This window comes from Heterocephalus glaber, unplaced genomic scaffold (genome assembly GCF_053883595.1).
Source record: "Heterocephalus glaber isolate CG9 unplaced genomic scaffold, H.glaber_assembly_v1.0 deba00000347, whole genome shotgun sequence".
Lineage (NCBI taxonomy): Eukaryota > Metazoa > Chordata > Mammalia > Rodentia > Bathyergidae > Heterocephalus > Heterocephalus glaber.
Genome location: NW_028258143.1, coordinates 49,689,716 through 49,709,753, shown reverse-complemented (window position 1 = coordinate 49,709,753; position 20,038 = coordinate 49,689,716). Strand labels below are relative to the sequence as shown.

The 20,038-nt window shown below is 40.2% G+C and overlaps 1 protein-coding gene and 1 pseudogene across 7 annotated transcripts in view; one reads left to right on the top strand and one right to left on the bottom strand.

Moving 5' to 3' along the window:
- Ubr3 (ubiquitin protein ligase E3 component n-recognin 3) overlaps positions 1-18,618 on the bottom strand; it is a 217,801-nt gene extending 199,183 nt beyond the window's left edge. For 3 of the 7 annotated variants that reach the window (XM_087200090.1, XM_087200096.1, XM_087200104.1), the window contains exon 1: positions 18,054-18,616. In XM_087200090.1, coding sequence (XP_087056216.1) covers positions 18,054-18,592 — 539 coding nt within the window. In that variant the 5' untranslated portion in view covers positions 18,593-18,616. Of the gene's footprint in view, positions 1-18,053 lie in introns of all 7 variants that reach the window. The other 4 variants (XM_087200084.1, XM_087200107.1, XM_087200088.1 and 1 more) reach the window with 3 other exon arrangements.
- Positions 6,115-6,913, top strand: LOC110344443 (large ribosomal subunit protein eL8 pseudogene; annotated as a pseudogene).
- Positions 18,619-20,038: the final 1,420 nt, after the last annotated feature.

The window sequence follows — 20,038 nt, the reverse complement described above, 5'->3', positions numbered from 1 at the left end:
GACCTTGAGAAAACAATCCAAAAATTCATTTGGAAAAAGAAGAGACCCAGAATAGCAAAAGCAATTCTAGGTAACAGAGACATGGCAGGGGGTATCACAATCCCCAACCTGCAACTATACTACAAAGCTACTGTGATAAAAACAGCATGGTACTGGCAAAGAAACAGGCCTGAGGACCAGTGGAACAGATTAGAAGATGCAGAAACAACGCCAGACACACTCAGCCATCTCATCTTCGACAAAGAAGCCAAACACCCTCACTGGAAGAAAGATAGCCTCATTAATAAATGGTGCTGGAAAAATTGGGCTTCAACTTGCCAAAGATTAAAACTAGACCTATATCTCTCACCATGCACTAAACTAAAATCAAAATGGATTAAAGATCTAAATATTAAAATAGAAACTCTGAACTAGTTGAAACAGAGGTTAGGTAGAACTCTTGAAGACATCGGTGTAGGAAAAGATTTTATGAACAAAACCTCAGTTGCCCGTGAACTAGCACAAAGAATCAGCAAGTGGGACCTCTTCTTATTAAAAAGCTTCTGCACAGCAAGAGAAACCACCAGCAGTGTGAAGAGACAATCCACAATGTGGGAAAAAATCTTCAGCTGCTCTTCCTCAGACAAAGGTCTACTATCTCGAATCTATAAAGAACTGAAAAAGATCAGACCTCCCAAATTTAAAGACCCAATCCAAAAATGGGCATCTGAAATGAACAGACATTTCTCACACAAAGAAGTAGAAATAGCAAATAAATACATGAAAAAATGTTCAACATCACTGGTCATTCAAGAGATGCAAATGAAAACAACACTGAGATTCCACCTCACTCCAGAAAGAATGGCTGCTATCATGAAATCAACCAGTAACAAATGCTGGCGGGGCTGTGGGGAAAGAGGAACCCTGCTCCACTGCTGGTGGGAGTGTAGACTGGTGCAAGCACTGTGGAAATCAGTATGGAGATACCTGAAAAAACTAGGACTGGAAATCCCATTTGACCCCGCTATTCCACTGCTGGGGATCTTCCCCAAAGAATTAAAAGAATCATACCACAGTGATATATGTGTGCCCATGTTCATAGCAGCACAGTTTGTGATAGCTAAAACTTGGAAACAGCCCAAATGCCCATCAATCAACTGGAGAATGGACAAAGAAAATGTGGTTTTTTTATAAAATGGAGTACTACTCAGCCATAAAAAATGAGAAATTAGAGACATTTATAGCTAAGTGGATGCACATTGAGGCAATACTCTTAAATGAAATAAATAGGACACAGATGTGTAAATACTGAATAGTTTCTCTGGTGTGAGAAACTGAAAGTGTAAATAAGGACCAAATGTATAATAGGTAATGTGAAATAGGAAGAAAAGGGGCAAAGGGGAAGGAAGTGGGAGGGCTAGGGGAAAGGATAGAAGGGAATGGGATTAATATGAGAAAATAGAAAAATAGGAACAAAATTTTTGTAAATACAGAGGGCTGGAGGGGTTGAAGGGAGGGCTGGGCAAGGGTGAAAAACAACCAAGAGAGACTATGTAAAGGTGCAAATTTCCAATGATGAATGTCATTATATTGTATACCTAAAATGTACCAATTATTAGAATGAATAATCGATAATGTAAAATAGGAATAAAAGGTCCAAAGGGGTAGGGGTAGTGGGAGGCACAGGGGAAAGGAAAGAAGGGAAAGGAAAAAATGACGAGAAATGGAAAAAATGGAAATAAAGTCTTTGTAAATAGGGAAGGGTGGAGGGGGTGGAGGGCTAGGAATGGGGAAAAAATAAGAACCAAGATGCATCATGTAAAGGTACAATTCCCAATGACAAATGTAATTGTGTTGTATACCTACAACGTACCAATAAAAGAATTTAATAATTAAAAAAAAAAAAAAAAGAGGACAGCAAAGCTAACGGGAAGAGAGAGGTTAGGCTGCCAAGGGCCTTGGGGACCTAATCCCTATCCCAGAAAGCAAAACAAGGAGTCAAAGATCATTCTCAAGCCTTAGCTTAAAGCTGCTTGCCTTGCTGAGTGAGTTTTGGACTTGGGACCTGTTACTCTTTCCTTCTTGACTATTTCTCTTTAGGAATGAAATGTCCTGTCTGTCCTTTCATTGTATGTTAAAAGCACATAACTTGTTAGCCTTCACAGATTCTCATCCAGAGAGGAATTTGCCACAGGATGAAACATACCTTTAAAGTCTCATTAAAGTATGATTCAGATGATATCCAGATGAGAATTCTGGATTTTTAGACTTTTGAGTTGGTGCCAGAACAAGTTAACATTGCTGAGGCTATTGGCATAGAATACATTTATTTTGTAGTGAGAAGCATGTAAGTTTCACAAAGCTACAGTAAAATGGTATGGTCTGAATGTATATTGCCTCCAAAATTCATGTTGAAACTTAGTCCCCATTGTGGTGGTATTAAGAAGTAGGGCCTTTGGGGAAGTGGTTAAGTTATGATGGCTCTGCCTTTTAAAATGGCTAGAGAAACTAATCTAGGCCCTCTTTGCCCATTTCATCCATTCTGCCACGTGAGGGTGCAGCAAGAAGATTCTCACCAGATGTCAAATGCTAGCACCTCGATCTTGGGCTTCACAGCCTCCAGATTGTAAGAAGTAAATTTCTGTTCTTTATAAATTACTCAGTCTCAAGTATTTTGTTATAGCAACACAAACAGACTAATACAGATGACAATTTATACATCCTGCATTCAATTCCATGATTAAACCACAGCTCACTAATCTCATTGTTTCAAATTTTTCCCTACTTCAGTGTGACAGTGAATATTACTGTATATGCCTCCTTTGGCAACTTCCTCAAATTAATGTGATTCCAATCAATATCTAACAGGAGTTTTCCATAGAACCTGACCAGCTGGAATTCAAATGAAGGATTTAGGGACCAAAAATAGTCAAAATACTTTTCAAGAGTTATAATACGGAAATTCTGCCATATCATTCTTTTAATGTTAAAATAATTAAAGTAATGGCTGGAGATTTAGCTCAGTGGTTCCACCGCCTGCCTCACAGGTGCAAGGTCCCGAGTTCAATCCCTGGTAACAAAATAAAATAAATAAATAAAATAATAATAATAATAATAATAATAAAAGTAGTTGCCAGGGATTTAGCTCAGTGGTTCCATCACCTGCCTTGCAAGCGCAAGGTCCCAAGTTCAATCGCCAGTACCAAAATAAATAAATAAATAAATAAATAATAAAAGTAGTATAAGGATGAAAATGATTAAAATGAATAACTGATAATTTGAAACAGGAAAAGGTCCAAAGGTGTAGGGGTGGTGGGAGGGGAAGGGGAAAGGAAAAATTATAAGAAAAAAAAAATGGAAACAAAGTCTATGTAAATAGAGAAGGGTGGTGGGGGTGAAGGGCGCATAGGTAATGGGGAAAAAATAAGAACTAAGATACATCATGTTCAGGTACAAACACCCAATGATAAATGTAAATGTATTGTATACCTAAAATGTACCAATTAATATATAAATAAAAATAAATAAAATAATAGTAATAATAAAAGTAGTATGATATTGTTGCAAAAGACATCAATACAACAGAGAGCTAGGCCGCGGATTTAGCTCAGTGGTTCCGCCATCTGTCTCACAAGCGCAAGGTCCCAAATTTGATCACCGGTACCAAAAAAAAAGAATTCCATCAGAAAACCCTGTCTCAAAAACAAAAAGTAGGGCCAGGGATTTAGCTTAGTGGTTCCGGTGCCTGCCTTGAAAGTGCAAGGTCCCGAGTTCGATCCCCAGTACCAAAAAAACCACAAAAAGTACCCGGGAATGGTGCTACATGCCTATAATCCCAGCACTCCAGAGGCTGAGTCAGGAGGATTACTGCAGGTTTGAGGCCAGATTTGACTAGTGAGCTCAAGGCCAGCCTGAACTATATAGCGAGACCCTGTCTCAAAAAGCAAAAAAAAACCCAAACCAAAACAAAACAAAAAACAGAGAGCTTAGGACACACATAGGAAGCTGCTATTAGGACAGAGATCACAATATAGATTAATGGAAGAAAAATATTCACTAAAAGTGCTAGAACAACTGTATCTTCATACTGAAAACGATAAAATTAGATTTCAGTCTCATGCTATATGTAAATATATATTCCAGATTAATTGAAGATCTAAATATGAAATACAAAACCTTAAATCTTTTAGAAGTCACATAAGCTTGTTTTTTTAAACATAAGGCTTTTTAAAAATTATATAAATAATACAAACTGTAAGGAGAAAAACTACATTTTTATTTTAAAACTTTATAACACTCAGTTCATTTTCTGTTGCTATAACAAAGTGCCTGAAGCTAGGACTTTATCAAGAAAAGTGATTTATTTAGCTCAGTTTTGAAGGATGAATGTCCAAAATCAGATAGCCCCATCTGTTAGGCTGAACAGATGGGATAACAATGGTGGAAGCACAGGCGAAAGAGATCACATGGCAAGACAGAGAGCCAGAGGAGACCAGTTTGCTCCCATTCTCACAGGAACTAACCAGGATTCCACAAAGGAAAAAGCCCAACTGTCCCTAAAACACATAAAACTATGCTCTGTTTACTAACAACAAAAAAAATTTTTTTAAAGATTGGCAAAAAAGTATAATTTACATACATAACATCAACTTTTGATAGAAAAAAAGGAAATCAGATTCCAGATGGCAATATAATTGAGAGTAAACTATGTCAACCACTGGAGTCCAATTATTAACTATCCAGTAATACTACAGAATAAAACATTATAGCCCAGCAATTCCTCTCCTGGGAATCTACCCTAAAGAAATTCTAATCCTTCTGTACAAGGAGACATATGTAAGGATGTTCACATAGCCCTTCAGAAGCAACTTTAAAAGTTAGGAATTTAAATTGTTCAGCAAAGAAACAGATTAACTGTGGCTTATCTGCAATATTGTATATTTAGAAGTAGCTATAAATTAATGAACTTGTCTATGTTAGCAACATGTTAAGTGAAAAAGGGAAACTGTAAAAAAAAATTCATACAATATAAAATTATATATGTATTGTTTCTATGCAGTTTAGGTACAGTACAAAAACATGTATGGATATGACACAGATATATCAGGATAATGGTAATCTCCAGGGAAAGAAAACAAGGTTAGGCTTTAGTTTTCTTGTTGAAAGCAACTCTAAAGCAAACATACCAAAAGGTTAACATCAATTAATGTCAATATCTGTTGTATTATTTATTTTTCTGTATATTCAAATTGTTTCATAATTTAAAATCGTTGAAGAATTTTATAAATTCTTATAAAAGATAAAATAAATACCATATAATAAGACTTCCAAATTGCTCTGTTGTAAACTTCATCACAATGAAGATGACTGGAAATTACTACCATTAAGTACAGTGGTATCTCAATTCACAAACTTAATTTGTTCCACGATTTTGGAAAAGATGGCATTTGTGTTTGAACAGGAAAGATGCCACAGTCATGTTTGTCACCCGATGTAGTTTGCAAACAAAAACAAAATTTTGCCAAATCCTTTTGTGAACCAAATTGTCACAAACAAAAAAAGTTTGTGAACCAAGGTGCCACTGTAGAATCTTATGTCCACACTATTTCTGTAAATTAGCACTGAAAAAAGTACAATGAACACAGAAAAAGAAAGGTAAAATTGATCCAGCTCTTCTTCCTCCAAGCTTAACAATAGAACTGTTGAGTTCCTTTTTATGAATTGGTGAGTTGTAAGTTAAATGCATATAACTGTAGAGAAAAATCTCAGGTTTTAGGGAAGAAAACTCCAAATGTAATCCATACAAATATAATTATATATATTCATTGTGTGTGTGTGTGTGTGTGTGTGTGTGTGTGTGTGTGATTCCATTTTGGTTTTTGGGGGGTTTTTTTTTTTGGTACCGGGGATCAAACTCGGGACCTTGCACTTGCGAGGCAGGAGGCGGAACCACTGAGCTAAATCCCCAGCTGATCCCATTTTGTTTATTCACCCATTCATCTCTCAGTTAATGTTTCCCATTAGAGTTCACATCTCTTTAATGAAATATATATTTCAAATTTATAAATTAAATTACAAGATACCTAATATTTGCTTCATAATACTCCAGTCTGTGAGGAAGTGGGGTGCAATAGATAAATATCACATTTCACTTATGAGATTAACAGAGAGCAGGAACACTGAGCCCTCTCCTCCAGACATCCAAGATGCTGAAAGAAAAGAAGGCAAAGAGAATGGTGGCCTCTTCTGCTGCTGTCACAAAAAAGTAAGAAGTCAAGAAGGTGGTAAATCGTGTTTGAGGAAAAGCCTAACAATTTTAGCGCCGGACAGGATATCCAGCTCAAAAGGGACCTTGCTTGCTTTGTCAAATGGTCCTGCTATAACCAGCTGCAGCTGCAAAGAGCCTCCTGCAATTAACCGGTCCACCCACCCTTGAACAACCAAACAGCTACTCAACTGCATAAGCAGGCCCATAAGTACAGGCCAGAAAAAAAAGAAGAGCAGAAGCAGAGACTGTTGGCCTGAGCTGAGACAAAAGCTGCCAACAAAGGAGATTCTGCGGCTAAGAGCCCACTTGCAGGGGTTAATATTGTCAGCACCCTGGTAGAGAGCAAGAAGGCTCAGCTACTGGTGACTGCACATGGCATAGGTCCCACTGAACGAGCCATCTTTCTTCCTGCCTAGTGGCTCGCTGGGACATCTATTCCACAAGTCCATGTGTGCCACCACTGCCTTCACAAAGGTTAACTCAAGTGACAAAGGAGCTCTGGTTAAAGTGGCGAGAGCTGTCCAGACCCCTCACTATGACAGATATGAGATCCACCATCACTGGGGAGGCAACGATCTGGGTCCAAAATCTGTAACTCACACTGCCTAGTTGGAAAAGGCAAAAACTATAGAACTTGCCACTAAGCTAGGTGAGTGTACACGCTGAGTTTTCTGTGAAAAACAAAAACAGTCCTATGAGAAAAGAAGAGAAGAGAAGAGAAGAGAAGAGAAGAGAAGAGAAGAGAAGAGAAGAGAAGAGAAGAGAGAAGGCAAGGCAAGGCAAGGCACTGGTAATATCACATACATTGGCCAGGATGAAAAGAAATAAATCCATACACTGTTAGTAAGAGTGTAAATTAATTTCTTTGAAGGAATCTATTGAAGTTTAAAGTGCATCTTTTCTTTAACTGAAATCTAACTTCTGCAAAATTTATCCTCACACATATGCTCACACATATACACAGTGAAGTGTATACAGGAATACTAACTACAACAATGTTTACAATAGCCCCAACCTGGAAATAACGTAAATGTCTATGGGTAAGAAACTGACTATGTAAACAACAGTACAATACAAAAATATGAAAAGGCAGTGCAATATCAAGTTATGTTTAAAAAAATGAAACAGTTCTATGTGCACTAATATGAGACAGTATCCAATAAATACGTTAAGGGAAAAGAGCAAGGTACAAAAAAGAATGTCACTCTAACCACTCACTACCTTCCATTGCTAGCACTGTCACAGAGCAAAACACCTAAAAGCCTCCCACAAAAAAACATTTAATGATGTTAACTAACATTGTAACTAACATCTTTTTAAATGCATAACTAAGCCCAAAAAAGTAAGGAAAATATGTAATTGAGTGAGATGGAGAAAGGAACCTTTTTACTTGATCCACTTATTTTTCTGTAATAACTAATATACATTTTTTAATTAAAAAAGAATAAAATTTTCCCTGAAGCATTCTGGGAAAAAAATAAATAAAAGCTTTTGGGGCCAGGGATTTAGCTCAGTGGTTCCGCTCCCTGCCCCGCAAGCACAAGGACCCAAGTTCAATCCTCGATACCAAAAAAAAAAAAAGCTTTTATACATTTAATAATCAACGCCACCTCCTAAATAACTAAAGCAATGTAATGTTAGGGCAACTATTCAGGTATACCCCAATTTAAATCAACATTTCCTGAGCATCTACTAAATGCAAAAGATAATGTTCGCCTCTGGAGTCTCTATTTCTTAAGGAATTTAGAATTCGTAAGGAAGAATCAGTAAAGACACAAAACAAAATCTATAATACTGGATAGGATATGAAAATAGTCAAGCTCTGCATCAGAATTTGAGAACTAAATGTTTAAAAATCTCAATTCTCAGCCGGGCCTGGTGGCACACGCCTGTAATCCCAACACAGGAGGCTGAGGCAGAGGATCGCCACAAGTACGAGGCCACCCTGGGTTACACAGTGGATTCCAAAAAAAATTTTTTTTAATAAAGAAATAACTTCTTACTTCTGGTTATTATCCCATCAGACCCCAAGCCTAGCCACTCAGACATTATTTTAGATTTTCCATCACATTGTTTTGTTTTGCTTTGTGTCATTTTGTTTTTAGTTTATCTGTGTATCAAGCATTTGTGACAATGATTGTACTTACTCACTAGTGGCAAAACTATGTTGTTTATCTCTGGGAGTGTAGTTCACTGGGACAGCACTTGTCTAATATGTGTGAGGCCTGGGTTGCATTCACGACAGAAAAAAAAAAAAGGAACTATGTTGTTATACATAGTTATGATAGTTTCCATAATCTTCATGACCTCATCTCACAAATGAATCCTCAATTGTTTTCTTTTTACCTTCGTGTATCTACTAATATCATTACATTGATTATACCAACACTACTACTACTAAATAACTCAATCCTCACTATATTTCTATAACTACAAGCTTGAAAATTAAATACTAGACACGCTGAATCAGCCCCCTGAAAACAGGCAGGTCTACGGACACCCTATCAAGGTCACGAGTCCCGCAGAACACGCCCGGTCGGCCCGCTGCAGACAGGGAGCCACCTCATTCCACACTACAAAGAAGCAGAGGACACCAGACTACCAGACAACGGTACTGGGTACCGCCACCCCTGGCCCAGAGGTAGGGGCTTCTGAGCCGCGGTCCCACTGCTCCTGGTCCAGAGGAAGGGGCTTCCCAGCCACCATCCCTCCCGCTGCTCCCAGCCCAGAGGAAGGGGCTTCTGGGCCACCATCCCTACCTCTGCTCCCAGCCCCTGTCCCACCTCTCCCAGCTCAAGGAGGTGATCCTCACAGGCACCAGCAGCACCCCCCACCCCCCCAATCGAAATGAGAAAACACGTACATAAGTCTCAAAACCAGACTTCCAGATCACCTAGAGCAACCCCAAAGGGAAATGAGATGGAACACTCTGATACTCAACCACCTGGACCCACTGAACTGGCAACAAAAAGGGATCTGGAAAAAATGAAATCAGAAATAATTTCTCAGATAACAGCAGAGATTGTGCTCCTACTGCAAGACATGATTAATAAACCTAGAGAGGAACTCAGGAACATGATGGAATCCCAACATAGGAAACAAAAGGAATCCATAAAACAGATACAAATAGATTTCTAGGAGATGAAAAACTCCACTGAAAGTCTACAAAGCAGAATGAGCCAGTGTGAGGACAGAATTGCACATATAGAAGATAAGATTGCAATTAATGACCAGGAAAAGAAAAATTGCTTCAAAATTATAAGGGAACACAAGAAATCAATCCAGCAGCTGCTAGATGATTCAAAGAAGAATACCATAAGACTGATTGGAGTCAATGAAGAAACAGGAGAGAGTGCAGATGACATAAAAAAAACTCTTCACAGAAGTAATGGCAGAAAACTTCCCAACCAGGGGAAAAGAACTTGACATACAGATAAGTGAGGCATATAGGACTCCAAATAGCCTTGATCAAAAAAAAACTACACATAGGCATATAATTGTTAAGATTCCAGAAACTCAACAGAAGAACAAAGTTCTACAAGCAGTTAGAGAAAAGAAACAAATCACATACAAAGGAAAGCCCATGAAAATCACAGCAGACTTCTCAACACAAACCATCAAGGCAAGAAGAGCTTGGAGTGACATATTCCAAACCCTAAAAGAAAACAGCCTCCAACCCAGATTGATGGACCCTGCAAAACTATCGTTCAAAATGGATGGAGAAATAAGATACTTTCATGACAAAGAGCATCTTAGGAACTTCAGGAATACCAAACCAGCACTCCAAAGAATTTTACACAATATCTTAGGAACAGACATTGAGGATCACAACCCCAGGAAGCAAAGCAGAATGAAGCCATCTGGCACCACAAGAAATTAAATGTAAAGGGGGAGAACCCAACAAAAAGAAAAAGTCATGCCAATGACAAGTCAATACGTTTCAGTTATAACCATCAATGTTAATGGTCTCAATTCACCAAACAAAAAAAACAGACTGGCAGAATGGGTCAAGAAGCAAAATCCAACAATATGCTGCATACAAGAAACACACTTCATTCAAAAGGAAACTCATAGACTGAAAGTTAAAGGGTGGAAAACAATACTCCATGTGACGGGAACCCGATAAAAACCAAGAGTAGCAATCCTCTTTGCAGATCAAGCAGACTTCAAACCAACACTGATTAAGACAGACACAGGAGGACACTACATTCTTGTAAAGGGAAGAATCCAAGAGGAAGAGATGACAATCATAAATATCTATGCACCAAACACTAGTGCACCCAACTATATAAAACAAATACTAACGGACATGAAAAGTCATATATGCACTAATACAATTGTAGCGGGGGACCTCAACACCCCACTGTCACAAATAGATAGATCAACTAGACTAAAAATAAGTAATGAAATACTAGAACTCAATCAAACTCCTGAACAAATGAACTTAACAGATGTTTCCAGAGTCTTCCACCCCACAAAATCAGAATACACATTCTTCTCAGCTGCACATGGGTCATTCTCCAAAATAGACCACATACTCACACACAGAACATGTTTAAGTAAGTGCAAAAGAATTGAAGTTATCCCCTGTATATTATCAGACTACAGTGGGATGAAATTGGAGATCCATAGCAAAAGAAACTGCAAAAACTTCATAAACACGTGGAAATTGAACAACACACTTCTCAATAACCAATGGATCATAGAGGAAATTAAAGAAGAAATCAGACAGTTCCTTCAATTAAATGACAATGACAATTACAACATATCGGAATCTATGGGACACAATGAAAGCAGTCTTACGAGGGAAATTCATAGCAAAGAATATGCATATTAGGAAAACAGAACCAGCCCAATTAAACAACCTGATGCTGAACCTCAAGCTTCTAGAAAAACAAGAGCAGGTCAACCCCAAAGCTCATACAAGGGAAGAAATTATAAAGATCAGAGGAGAAATCAATGCAATGGAGACTAAGAGAATGATACAAAAAATCAGTGAAGCCAAGAGTTGGTTCTTCGAAAGAATCAACAAAATTGACAAACCTTTAGTCAACCTTGTCAGAAAAAGGAAAGAAAAGGCCCAAATCCATGCAATTAAGAATGAAAAGGGTGAAATGACAACAGACCCAGCAGAAATCCAGACGATCATCAATACCTACTTCCAGAACCTATACGCCAATAAGAAGGAAAACACAGAAGAAATGGACAGATTCCTAGATACATATGAATTACCAAAGTTGAACAAAGATGACCTAAAAATTCTAAACAACCCAATATCAACCAATGAAATTGAAAATGTAATTAAAAACTTATCAACTAAGAAAAGCCCGGGCCCTGATGGCTTCACTGCTGAATTCTACAAGACATTTAGAGAGGAATTGCTGCCACTACTGTTTCAACTCTTCAATGAAATTGAAAGGGAAGCAATACTCCCAAATTCATTCCTGGAAGCAAGCATCACCTTGATCCCCAAAGCAGAGAAAGACCCAACAGAAAAGGAGAACCATAGGCCAATCTCACTCATGAACATAGATGCAAAAATCCTTACTAAGATACTGGCAAATAGAATGCAGAAGATCATCAAGAAGATCATACACCCTGATCAAGTGGGATTCATCCCAGGGATGCAGGGATGGTTCAATATACACAAAGCAATCAATGTAATACACTATATCAATAGAGCCAAGGACAAAAACCATATGATTATCTCCATAGACGCAGAAAAAGCATTTGACAAAATCCAACATGCATTTATGATAAAAACCCTACAAAAAATTGGAATAGATGGTCTCTACCTCAAACTGATAAAAGCCATCTATGAAAAACCAACAGCCAATATCATACTAAATGGAAAAAACTGAAATCCTTCCCATTAAAATCAGGAACAAGGCAAGGATGTCCACTATCACCACTCTTGTTCAATATAGTTCTGGAAACATTAGCCACAGCAATTAGACAAGAGAAAGAAATAAAAGGAATAAAGATAGGAAATGAAGAAGTCAAATTGTCATTATTTGCAGATGACATGATACTCTATATAGAAGACCCCCAAGAACTCCACCAAAAGTCTTCTAGACTTAATAACCAAATTCAGTCAAGTAGCTGGTTACAAGATCAACACACAAAAATCAATAGCTTTCCTCTACACCAATGACAGACTCACTGAGAGAGAAATAGGGCAAATAATTCCTTTCACAATAGCAACCAAATAACTGAAATACCTAGGAATCAACCTAATGAAAGAAATCAAAGACCTCTTCTCTGAAAACTATGGCACTCTGAGAAGAGAGATTGAAGATGATACCAGAAAATGGACAGACATCTCCTGCTCCTGGGTAGAAAGGATTAATATAGTGAAAATGGCCATACTTCCAAAACTGCTATATAGATTTAATGCAATTCCAATTGCTATCCCAGCAGCATACTTCATGGACCTTGAGAAAACAATCCAAAAATTCATTTGGAACAAGAAGAGACCTAGAATAGCAAAAGCAATTCTAGGTAACAGAGACATGGCAGGGGGTATCAAAATCCCCAACTTGAAACTATATTACAAAGCTACTGTGATAAAAACAGCATGGTACTGGCAAAGAAACAGACCTGAGGACCAGTGGAACAGATTAGAAGATGCAGAAACAACGCCAGACACACTCAGCCATCTCATCTTCGACAAAGAAGCCAAACACCCTCACTGGAGGAAAGATAGCCTTTTTAATAAGTGGTGCTGGAGAAATTGGGTTTCAAGTTGCCAAAGATTAAAACTAGACCTATATCTCTCACCATGCACTAAACTAAAATCAAAATGGATTAAAGATCTAAATATTAAAATAGAAACTCTGAACTAGTTGAAACAGAGGTTAGGTAGAACTCTTGAAGACATCGGTGTAGGAAAAGATTTTATGAACAAAACCTCAGTTGCCCGTGAACTAGCACAAAGAATCAGCAAGTGGGACCTCTTCTTATTAAAAAGCTTCTGCACAGCAAGAGAAACCACCAGCAGTGTGAAGAGACAATCCACAATGTGGGAAAAAATCTTCAGCTGCTCTTCCTCAGACAAAGGTCTACTATCTCGAATCTATAAAGAACTGAAAAAGATCAGACCTCCCAAATTTAAAGACCCAATCCAAAAATGGGCATCTGAAATGAACAGACATTTCTCACACAAAGAAGTAGAAATAGCAAATAAATACATGAAAAAATGTTCAACATCACTGGTCATTCAAGAGATGCAAATGAAAACAACACTGAGATTCCACCTCACTCCAGAAAGAATGGCTGCTATCATGAAATCAACCAGTAACAAATGCTGGCGGGGCTGTGGGGAAAGAGGAACCCTGCTCCACTGCTGGTGGGAGTGTAGACTGGTGCAAGCACTGTGGAAATCAGTATGGAGATACCTCAAAGAACTAGGACTGGAAGTCCCATTTGACCCAGCTATTCCACTGCTGGGGATCTTCCCCAAAGAATTAAAAGAATCATACCACAGTGATATATGTGTGCCCATGTTCATAGCAGCACAGTTTGTGATAGCTAAAACTTGGAAACAGCCCAAATGCCCATCAATCAACTGGAGAATGGACAAAGAAAATGTGGTTTTTTTATAAAATGGAGTACTACTCAGCCATAAAAAATGAGAAATTAGAGACATTTATAGCTAAGTGGATGTACATTGAGGTGATACTCTTAAGTGAAATAAATAGGACACACATGTGTAAATACCGAACAGTTTCTCTGGTGTGAGAAACTGAAAGTGTAAATAAGGACTAAATGTATAATAGGTCATGTGAAATAGGAAGAAAAGGGGCAAAGGGGAAGGATAGAAGGGAATGGGATTAGTATGAGAAAATGGAAAAATAGGAACAAAATCTTTGTAAATAGGGAGGAATGGAGGCCTTGAAGGGAGGGTTGGGCAAGGGTGAAAAATAAGAACCAAGAGAGATTAGGTAAAGGTGCAAATTTCCAATGATGAATGTCATTATACCGTATACCTAAAATGTACCAATGATTAGAATGAATAATCGATAATGCAAAATAGGAAGAAAAGGTCCAAAGGGGTAGGGGTAGTGGGAGCGGCAGGGGAAAGGAAAGACGGGAAAGGAAAAATGCTGAGAAATGGAAAAAATGGAAATAAAGCCTTTATAAATAGGGAAGGGTGGAGGGGGTGAAAGGAAGGCTAGGAATGGGGAAAAAATAAGAACCAAGATGCATTATGTAAAGGTACAATTCCCAATGAGAAATGTAATTGTGTTGTATACCTAAAATGTACCAATAAAAGAATTTAACCAAAAAAAAAAAAAGAAAGAAAATTAAATAATAATACAGATTAAGCCATAGCAAGATATCTTTTTACCAACTCCACAGATAAAGGGCTGGGGGGTATAGCTCAGTCATAAGGTCTTTGCATAGTATGAAAGAAGACCTTGGGTACAAATGTTAGTACTGAAAAAAAAAATCACTCCATCAATAAAAACAGGTGTAACCACAAAATACAAAGGAAAAAAAATGGAATCCCTCCTGTGAAACCGACTAATGGAATTTACGAACTTTTATGGACATTAGAATACCCCCCAAATAAAAACATCTTCTGTTTTTAGCAACCTAAAGGGGTATTTTTAATATGAAAAACTGAGAAAAGTTAAATTAATTTTGTACATGCCAGGAGAGTATAGTCTGTTTATCAGGAACATCATTATAACTTACTAATTTCCAATTCTAAAAAGATTCCACAGGCAGAATTTAATCTGTTCTGCTGGCCAACATTACCCATATCTTTCTTTAAGGCAGTGGGTTAGGTGTGTAGCCCAGAATTATTCTATCCAATTCAAGGAGTTGCAAAAACTTCAGAATAATCACATGTCCACAACAGCATTTCTTGTTCAACCCTTGCCCCTTAAGAAACTGGACATGGCAATTCTGGCACATACAAGGAAATAGCTCTGTTTTTCAGAAAGAGACTATAAATGATTAAATACTATGTATCAATTCATAAAGGACAGCCACAGTGGGAGAAATTGAGCTCTACTGGAACTTCAGTAAAGGCAAATATCATGATACTAGGAGATGGACTATCTACAGACTGGATGCCCTAACAACCTCACTGACAGGGTTGGGGATGTAGCTCAGAGGTAGAGCGCTGATTCCTAGGATCATGGAAAAGGTGGGGGGGGGGGTGTTATTTAGTAGAGGCAGAAGAAATGGTTATGAAGTCAGGCACTAGAGCTAGCACACCTACCTTATTACCTGTGTGATCTTCAGCAAGTTTTTTGTTTGTGCATGGCGCGGGGGGTGGGGGGGTGGGGGGGTGTTAGTTTGAAGTACTAGAGATAAAATCCAAGGAGTGCTGCACTACAGCACTTTATTTTATTCTTAGATACATTCTTGCTATGTTGCCCAGACTGACTTTGAACTTATGATTCTCCTACCTCAGCCTCTCTCAGTAGCTGAGATTACAAACATGAGCAACTATGCCCAGCTCTTGAACAAATTTTTTTTTTTTTTTTTTGAGGCAGGGTCTCACTATGTTGTTCAGGCTGGCCTCAAACTCACCACGGACCCCAGGCTGGCCTCCAAGTAAAAGCAATCCTCCTGCCTCAGCCTTCGAGTACTGAGATTATGGGTGTCCCCCACCATTGCTGGCCCAAATTTTTAAATTCTGTGCTCTACTTTCCTCTTCTATAAAACCAGCTATCTCAAAATTCTTGAAGATTAAATGAGCTAAATCATGGAAAGCAGTTACATTTGACTGCTTTTAACCAAATAAATAAATAAAAAGTTCAGAGTTTTAATAACACTGTTAATAAGGTTGTTATAATAAGGCTGCTTAGTAATAAGCATATGGAAGACAATTTAGAAAGCCCACTTTTAAGAATTTACCCCACTGATATTCTTGCACAGGTGTGAAAAGATAGGCATACCAGTTTTTCCATTTTATACTGGAAACCTAAATACCCATCAGAAAAGTTTATTAAATAAGGGTGGCAAATTCATGACATGGAATACCACATAACAGCTTTTTTTTTTTTTTTTTGGTACCGGGGATCAAACTCAGTACCTTGTGCTTGTGAGGCAGGCAGCAGAACCACTGAGCTAAATCCCCGGTCCCCATATAACAGCTTTTAGAGAACACAATGAGGACACTGATATGAAAAGTGAAAAACAAGATAACAGAGCAGTGCAAAGTATGTTACCTTTTACATAAAAAGAAACAACAAAATTAGGAAACAGCTAACCTTCCTTGTCCTGCACTAAGAGAAAATAAATAACTGAGCAGATAGGGAAATTTCAAACTGTGTATTTTTATTATAATATTGGGGCTTTTTTAGCTATATAAGTATTTTATTCAATATTTTTCAAATGCTAAACTTTATTTTTAAAGTGTCAGGCATACATTTCCAGATCTCAAATGCTAGCTGCATACTGTTATTAGCAAAATACCTCACTTCTAAAGCCATTTTCTTATTCCCTGTACACAGAAGCCTCCTCTCCTTCCTTTAACTTCCAGACTGCTATTTAAAGACTGTATCACCTTCTACACTAGCAGAGTAGATTAAAGGGTAGGTCAACATCTCATTCATTTTAAATATTCAAAATGCCTTACTTATTGAACATAATAAGTAAAAACATTTTAGAATAACAGCACAAGTACTCCAAAAAGATGAAGAAACTACCCATTTCTTTAAAAATTTATATACTCTATCATTATAAAAAATTAAAAAATAACTGGATTTACTAATGTTCTTTAAACTACTACCACTTTTTCACAAAGTTCTTTCTTTTTTGCTCAGGACTTTCCCTGACACTGACATCATGTCCCAAACCAAGATTCGACATGTACCAACTTTTTTTTTTTTTTTTTGGTACCAGGGATCGAACTCGCGACCTTGCGCTTGCGAGGCAGGCAGCGGAACCACTGATCAAATCCCCGGCCCCCAACTCTTTTAACTCACTGCACACTTTGAATGTTGTCTTTTGTTGTAAATCCCAACACCTGATGCATCTGTCCTGTTAAAACTGCAAGCTCTTGTTGGATGCATTTGCCAAGTCAGGTGATCCCATACTAGGCAGTGATTAAAGTGCCCTGATCTGGAGAAGACCTAACATTTGATTGCTAATTCGCTCAGTGTCCTGTTTGTTCTTCTGGTATGAAGAGTATTCTGTAACTGACTGCTCAGTAGCCCAATTCTAGATGTCACTCAGGCACACCAAATACTCCACTGACAGCTCAACAGCCACTTTTCATGCAGGCCCCTCCCCTTCCCTCCTCCCGCAACCCCCCTCAGCAGAGGAGCTCCTTCCCTCACAGACCCCCAGGCAGTTCAGAAGCCTTTTGCCCAAGTGTCCTTTCCTGCGGTTCCAAGACCACCTCCCCAACTCTCATCGTCCTTCGGCCCCACTCAGTTCCCAAAACGACCCGCCTCCCAGTCCAAATCACTTCCTAAGTCTCAACAACCAGGCAGGCAGCTTTCCAGCCTTTCTCAACAAGTACACAACTGACAGCTTCACAACAGACTCTGCCAGTGTCCTCCCTTCCTACCTCGCGCGCTGGGTCTTCCCTGCCTCTCACTCTCCCGCCCGGGGCCCCCTGAAAATCCACAGCCCAGCTCCCGACACATGTTCTCCCCTCCTCCCCGCCCCTTCCCAGCCCTGACAGCTCAGTCACCTCCATCCTGGTGCAGCTGAGCCCTCCCCCAAGCGCGTCGCTTGACAGCTCGGGGTCGGCTCCCACCCTGCGCCCCGCAACTGAGTCTGAGCCGCCTGCGTGTCCCCCGCCCGGCGGAGTCGCCTCGCCCGGGAGGGCCCCGCTCACCCGCTCTCCCGCATCACGTTGCTGTCCCCGCAGTCGCAGGCGCCCCCGGCCTGGCTGCGGAACATGTTGAAGTCGTGTCCGGTGTGGTCGCCCTGGTGGAAGCACTCGGCGCACAGCGACATGCAGGGGGAGATGCCGCACGTCCGGCAGCGGTAGGCCACGAAGTTGGCAGTCCACACCAGGCCGCACAGCGCCGCGGGGTCGTAGGCCCGCACCGCCGCGCAGAACTCCTCGTAGCCGCCGCCGCCAGCCAGCAGGCACTTGCACCACTCCAGGGCCTCCTCCTCGGCCGTGCCCGGGCCGCCCCCGCCGCCGCCCACCGCCCCCTCGCCGCCTGCAGCCTCAGCCAGCGGCCGCTCGGCGCTCAGCACCCGCTCCAGCAGCGCTTGCAGCTCCTCGGCACCTGCGCGGTTGTCCGGCCGGCTGAGGGCCGCCTTCAGGTGCGCCGCAGTGGCCGCCTTGTCGAGGGCCAGCCCCTGCGCGGGCAGCTCGGGCTGGGGCGGCTGCGGCCCCCCGACGGCCGCCGCGGCCGCCGCCATGATGAGAGCTCAGAATTCCGAGAGCCCAGGGCCGGCGGCTCCTCCCAGGAGGGTGGGGGAATTGACTGCTGCGACGCCTCGGCTCGGCCCGCCCAACTCTCGCGATACCCCGGGGCTGCGGGCACCTCTGCCCGCGGCCCCGCCCCGGACACGCCCCCTGGGGCTCCGGCGCCTGTTCCCGCCCCTCCCGCCAGCCTGACCCCGCCTCCGTGCTCTTGACCCCGCCTCCCGGCTCTCAGCTTTCAAACTTCAGCACTACTGAAAGAAGGACTGTAAGAATTATACACAACAAGTGTAAGGACCCGAGTTCGATCCCCAGTACAGAAAAAAAGAATTATACACAATATCTTGCAGCTGTGTTTTGGGCGTCTGAGTTTTTTTTCATTTTTTTTGTATTTCTATTAGTGCACGTTTGAAGTACATAGTGAATATATTAATCGTGAGGAGTTGGTATAGGTTCATATAACACATCTTAACTCTTCTGCATTTCGTTTTGAGATGCTGATTCTGTAACCTAAGCCTTAGCTTCTACTGAATGACTATTATTGAAACAGCCTCTGCTTACCTCCCTCGTCAGTTCTTAACCTCACATTATTTCCAGGTTAATCTTCTAATGTTTCTAATTTTAGAAAACTCAATCACAGGGGCTGCCGGTGTAGCTCAGTGGAAGAGTGCTTGCCTATCGTGAGCCAGGCCCTGAGTTTGACCCTAGCACCAAAAAATAAATAAATAAATGAAATACATACTTTTTGTTGTTTCCAATCTTATACATTTACATTTCCATCCTTATTTCCTGATAGTACTCCAAGTTTACTATATTAAAGAGACCATTGGGTAGGGCCGGGAATTTAGCTCAATGGTGCCGCTGCCTGCCCCACAAGCGAAAGGCAAGGTAAGTTCGATCCCTGGCACCAAAAAAAATAAAAGACCACTGGGCATGTTCACTGTTTTGTTTGTCTTGGTGTTTTGTTTTGTTTTTTGCTACCAGGGATTGAATTTGAATCCTTGAGTTGGCGAGGCAAGCGGCAGAACCACTGAGCTAAATCCCTGGCCCTGTTTTGTTTTGTTTTTAATGAGATCTCACTGCAAGGCCCAGACTGGTCTTAAACTCTGAATTCAAGCAATCATCCTACCACAGCCACCAGCCTGTCTTGTTTACTGTCTTATTCAGTGTTTTTATCAACCCCTTCCTGTTGGTCCTTGTTATTCGTACTTCTTACCCATACCCTATTGTGGCAATGTCTCCCCATGTCACTTACTTTCTTAAAAAGTTGTGGGGGCGGGGCTCCAGTTTACTTGATGAGATATCACACTTACTTGATGAGATACCACACTGTTAATTGGTAAATTTCTTGGAGGCAAAGAATGAGTTCTTTATCATTGTCTGTATGTGCTCAAACATTTGTCTGACACAGTATTTGCTAAATGGAATATAATTAAAATAGA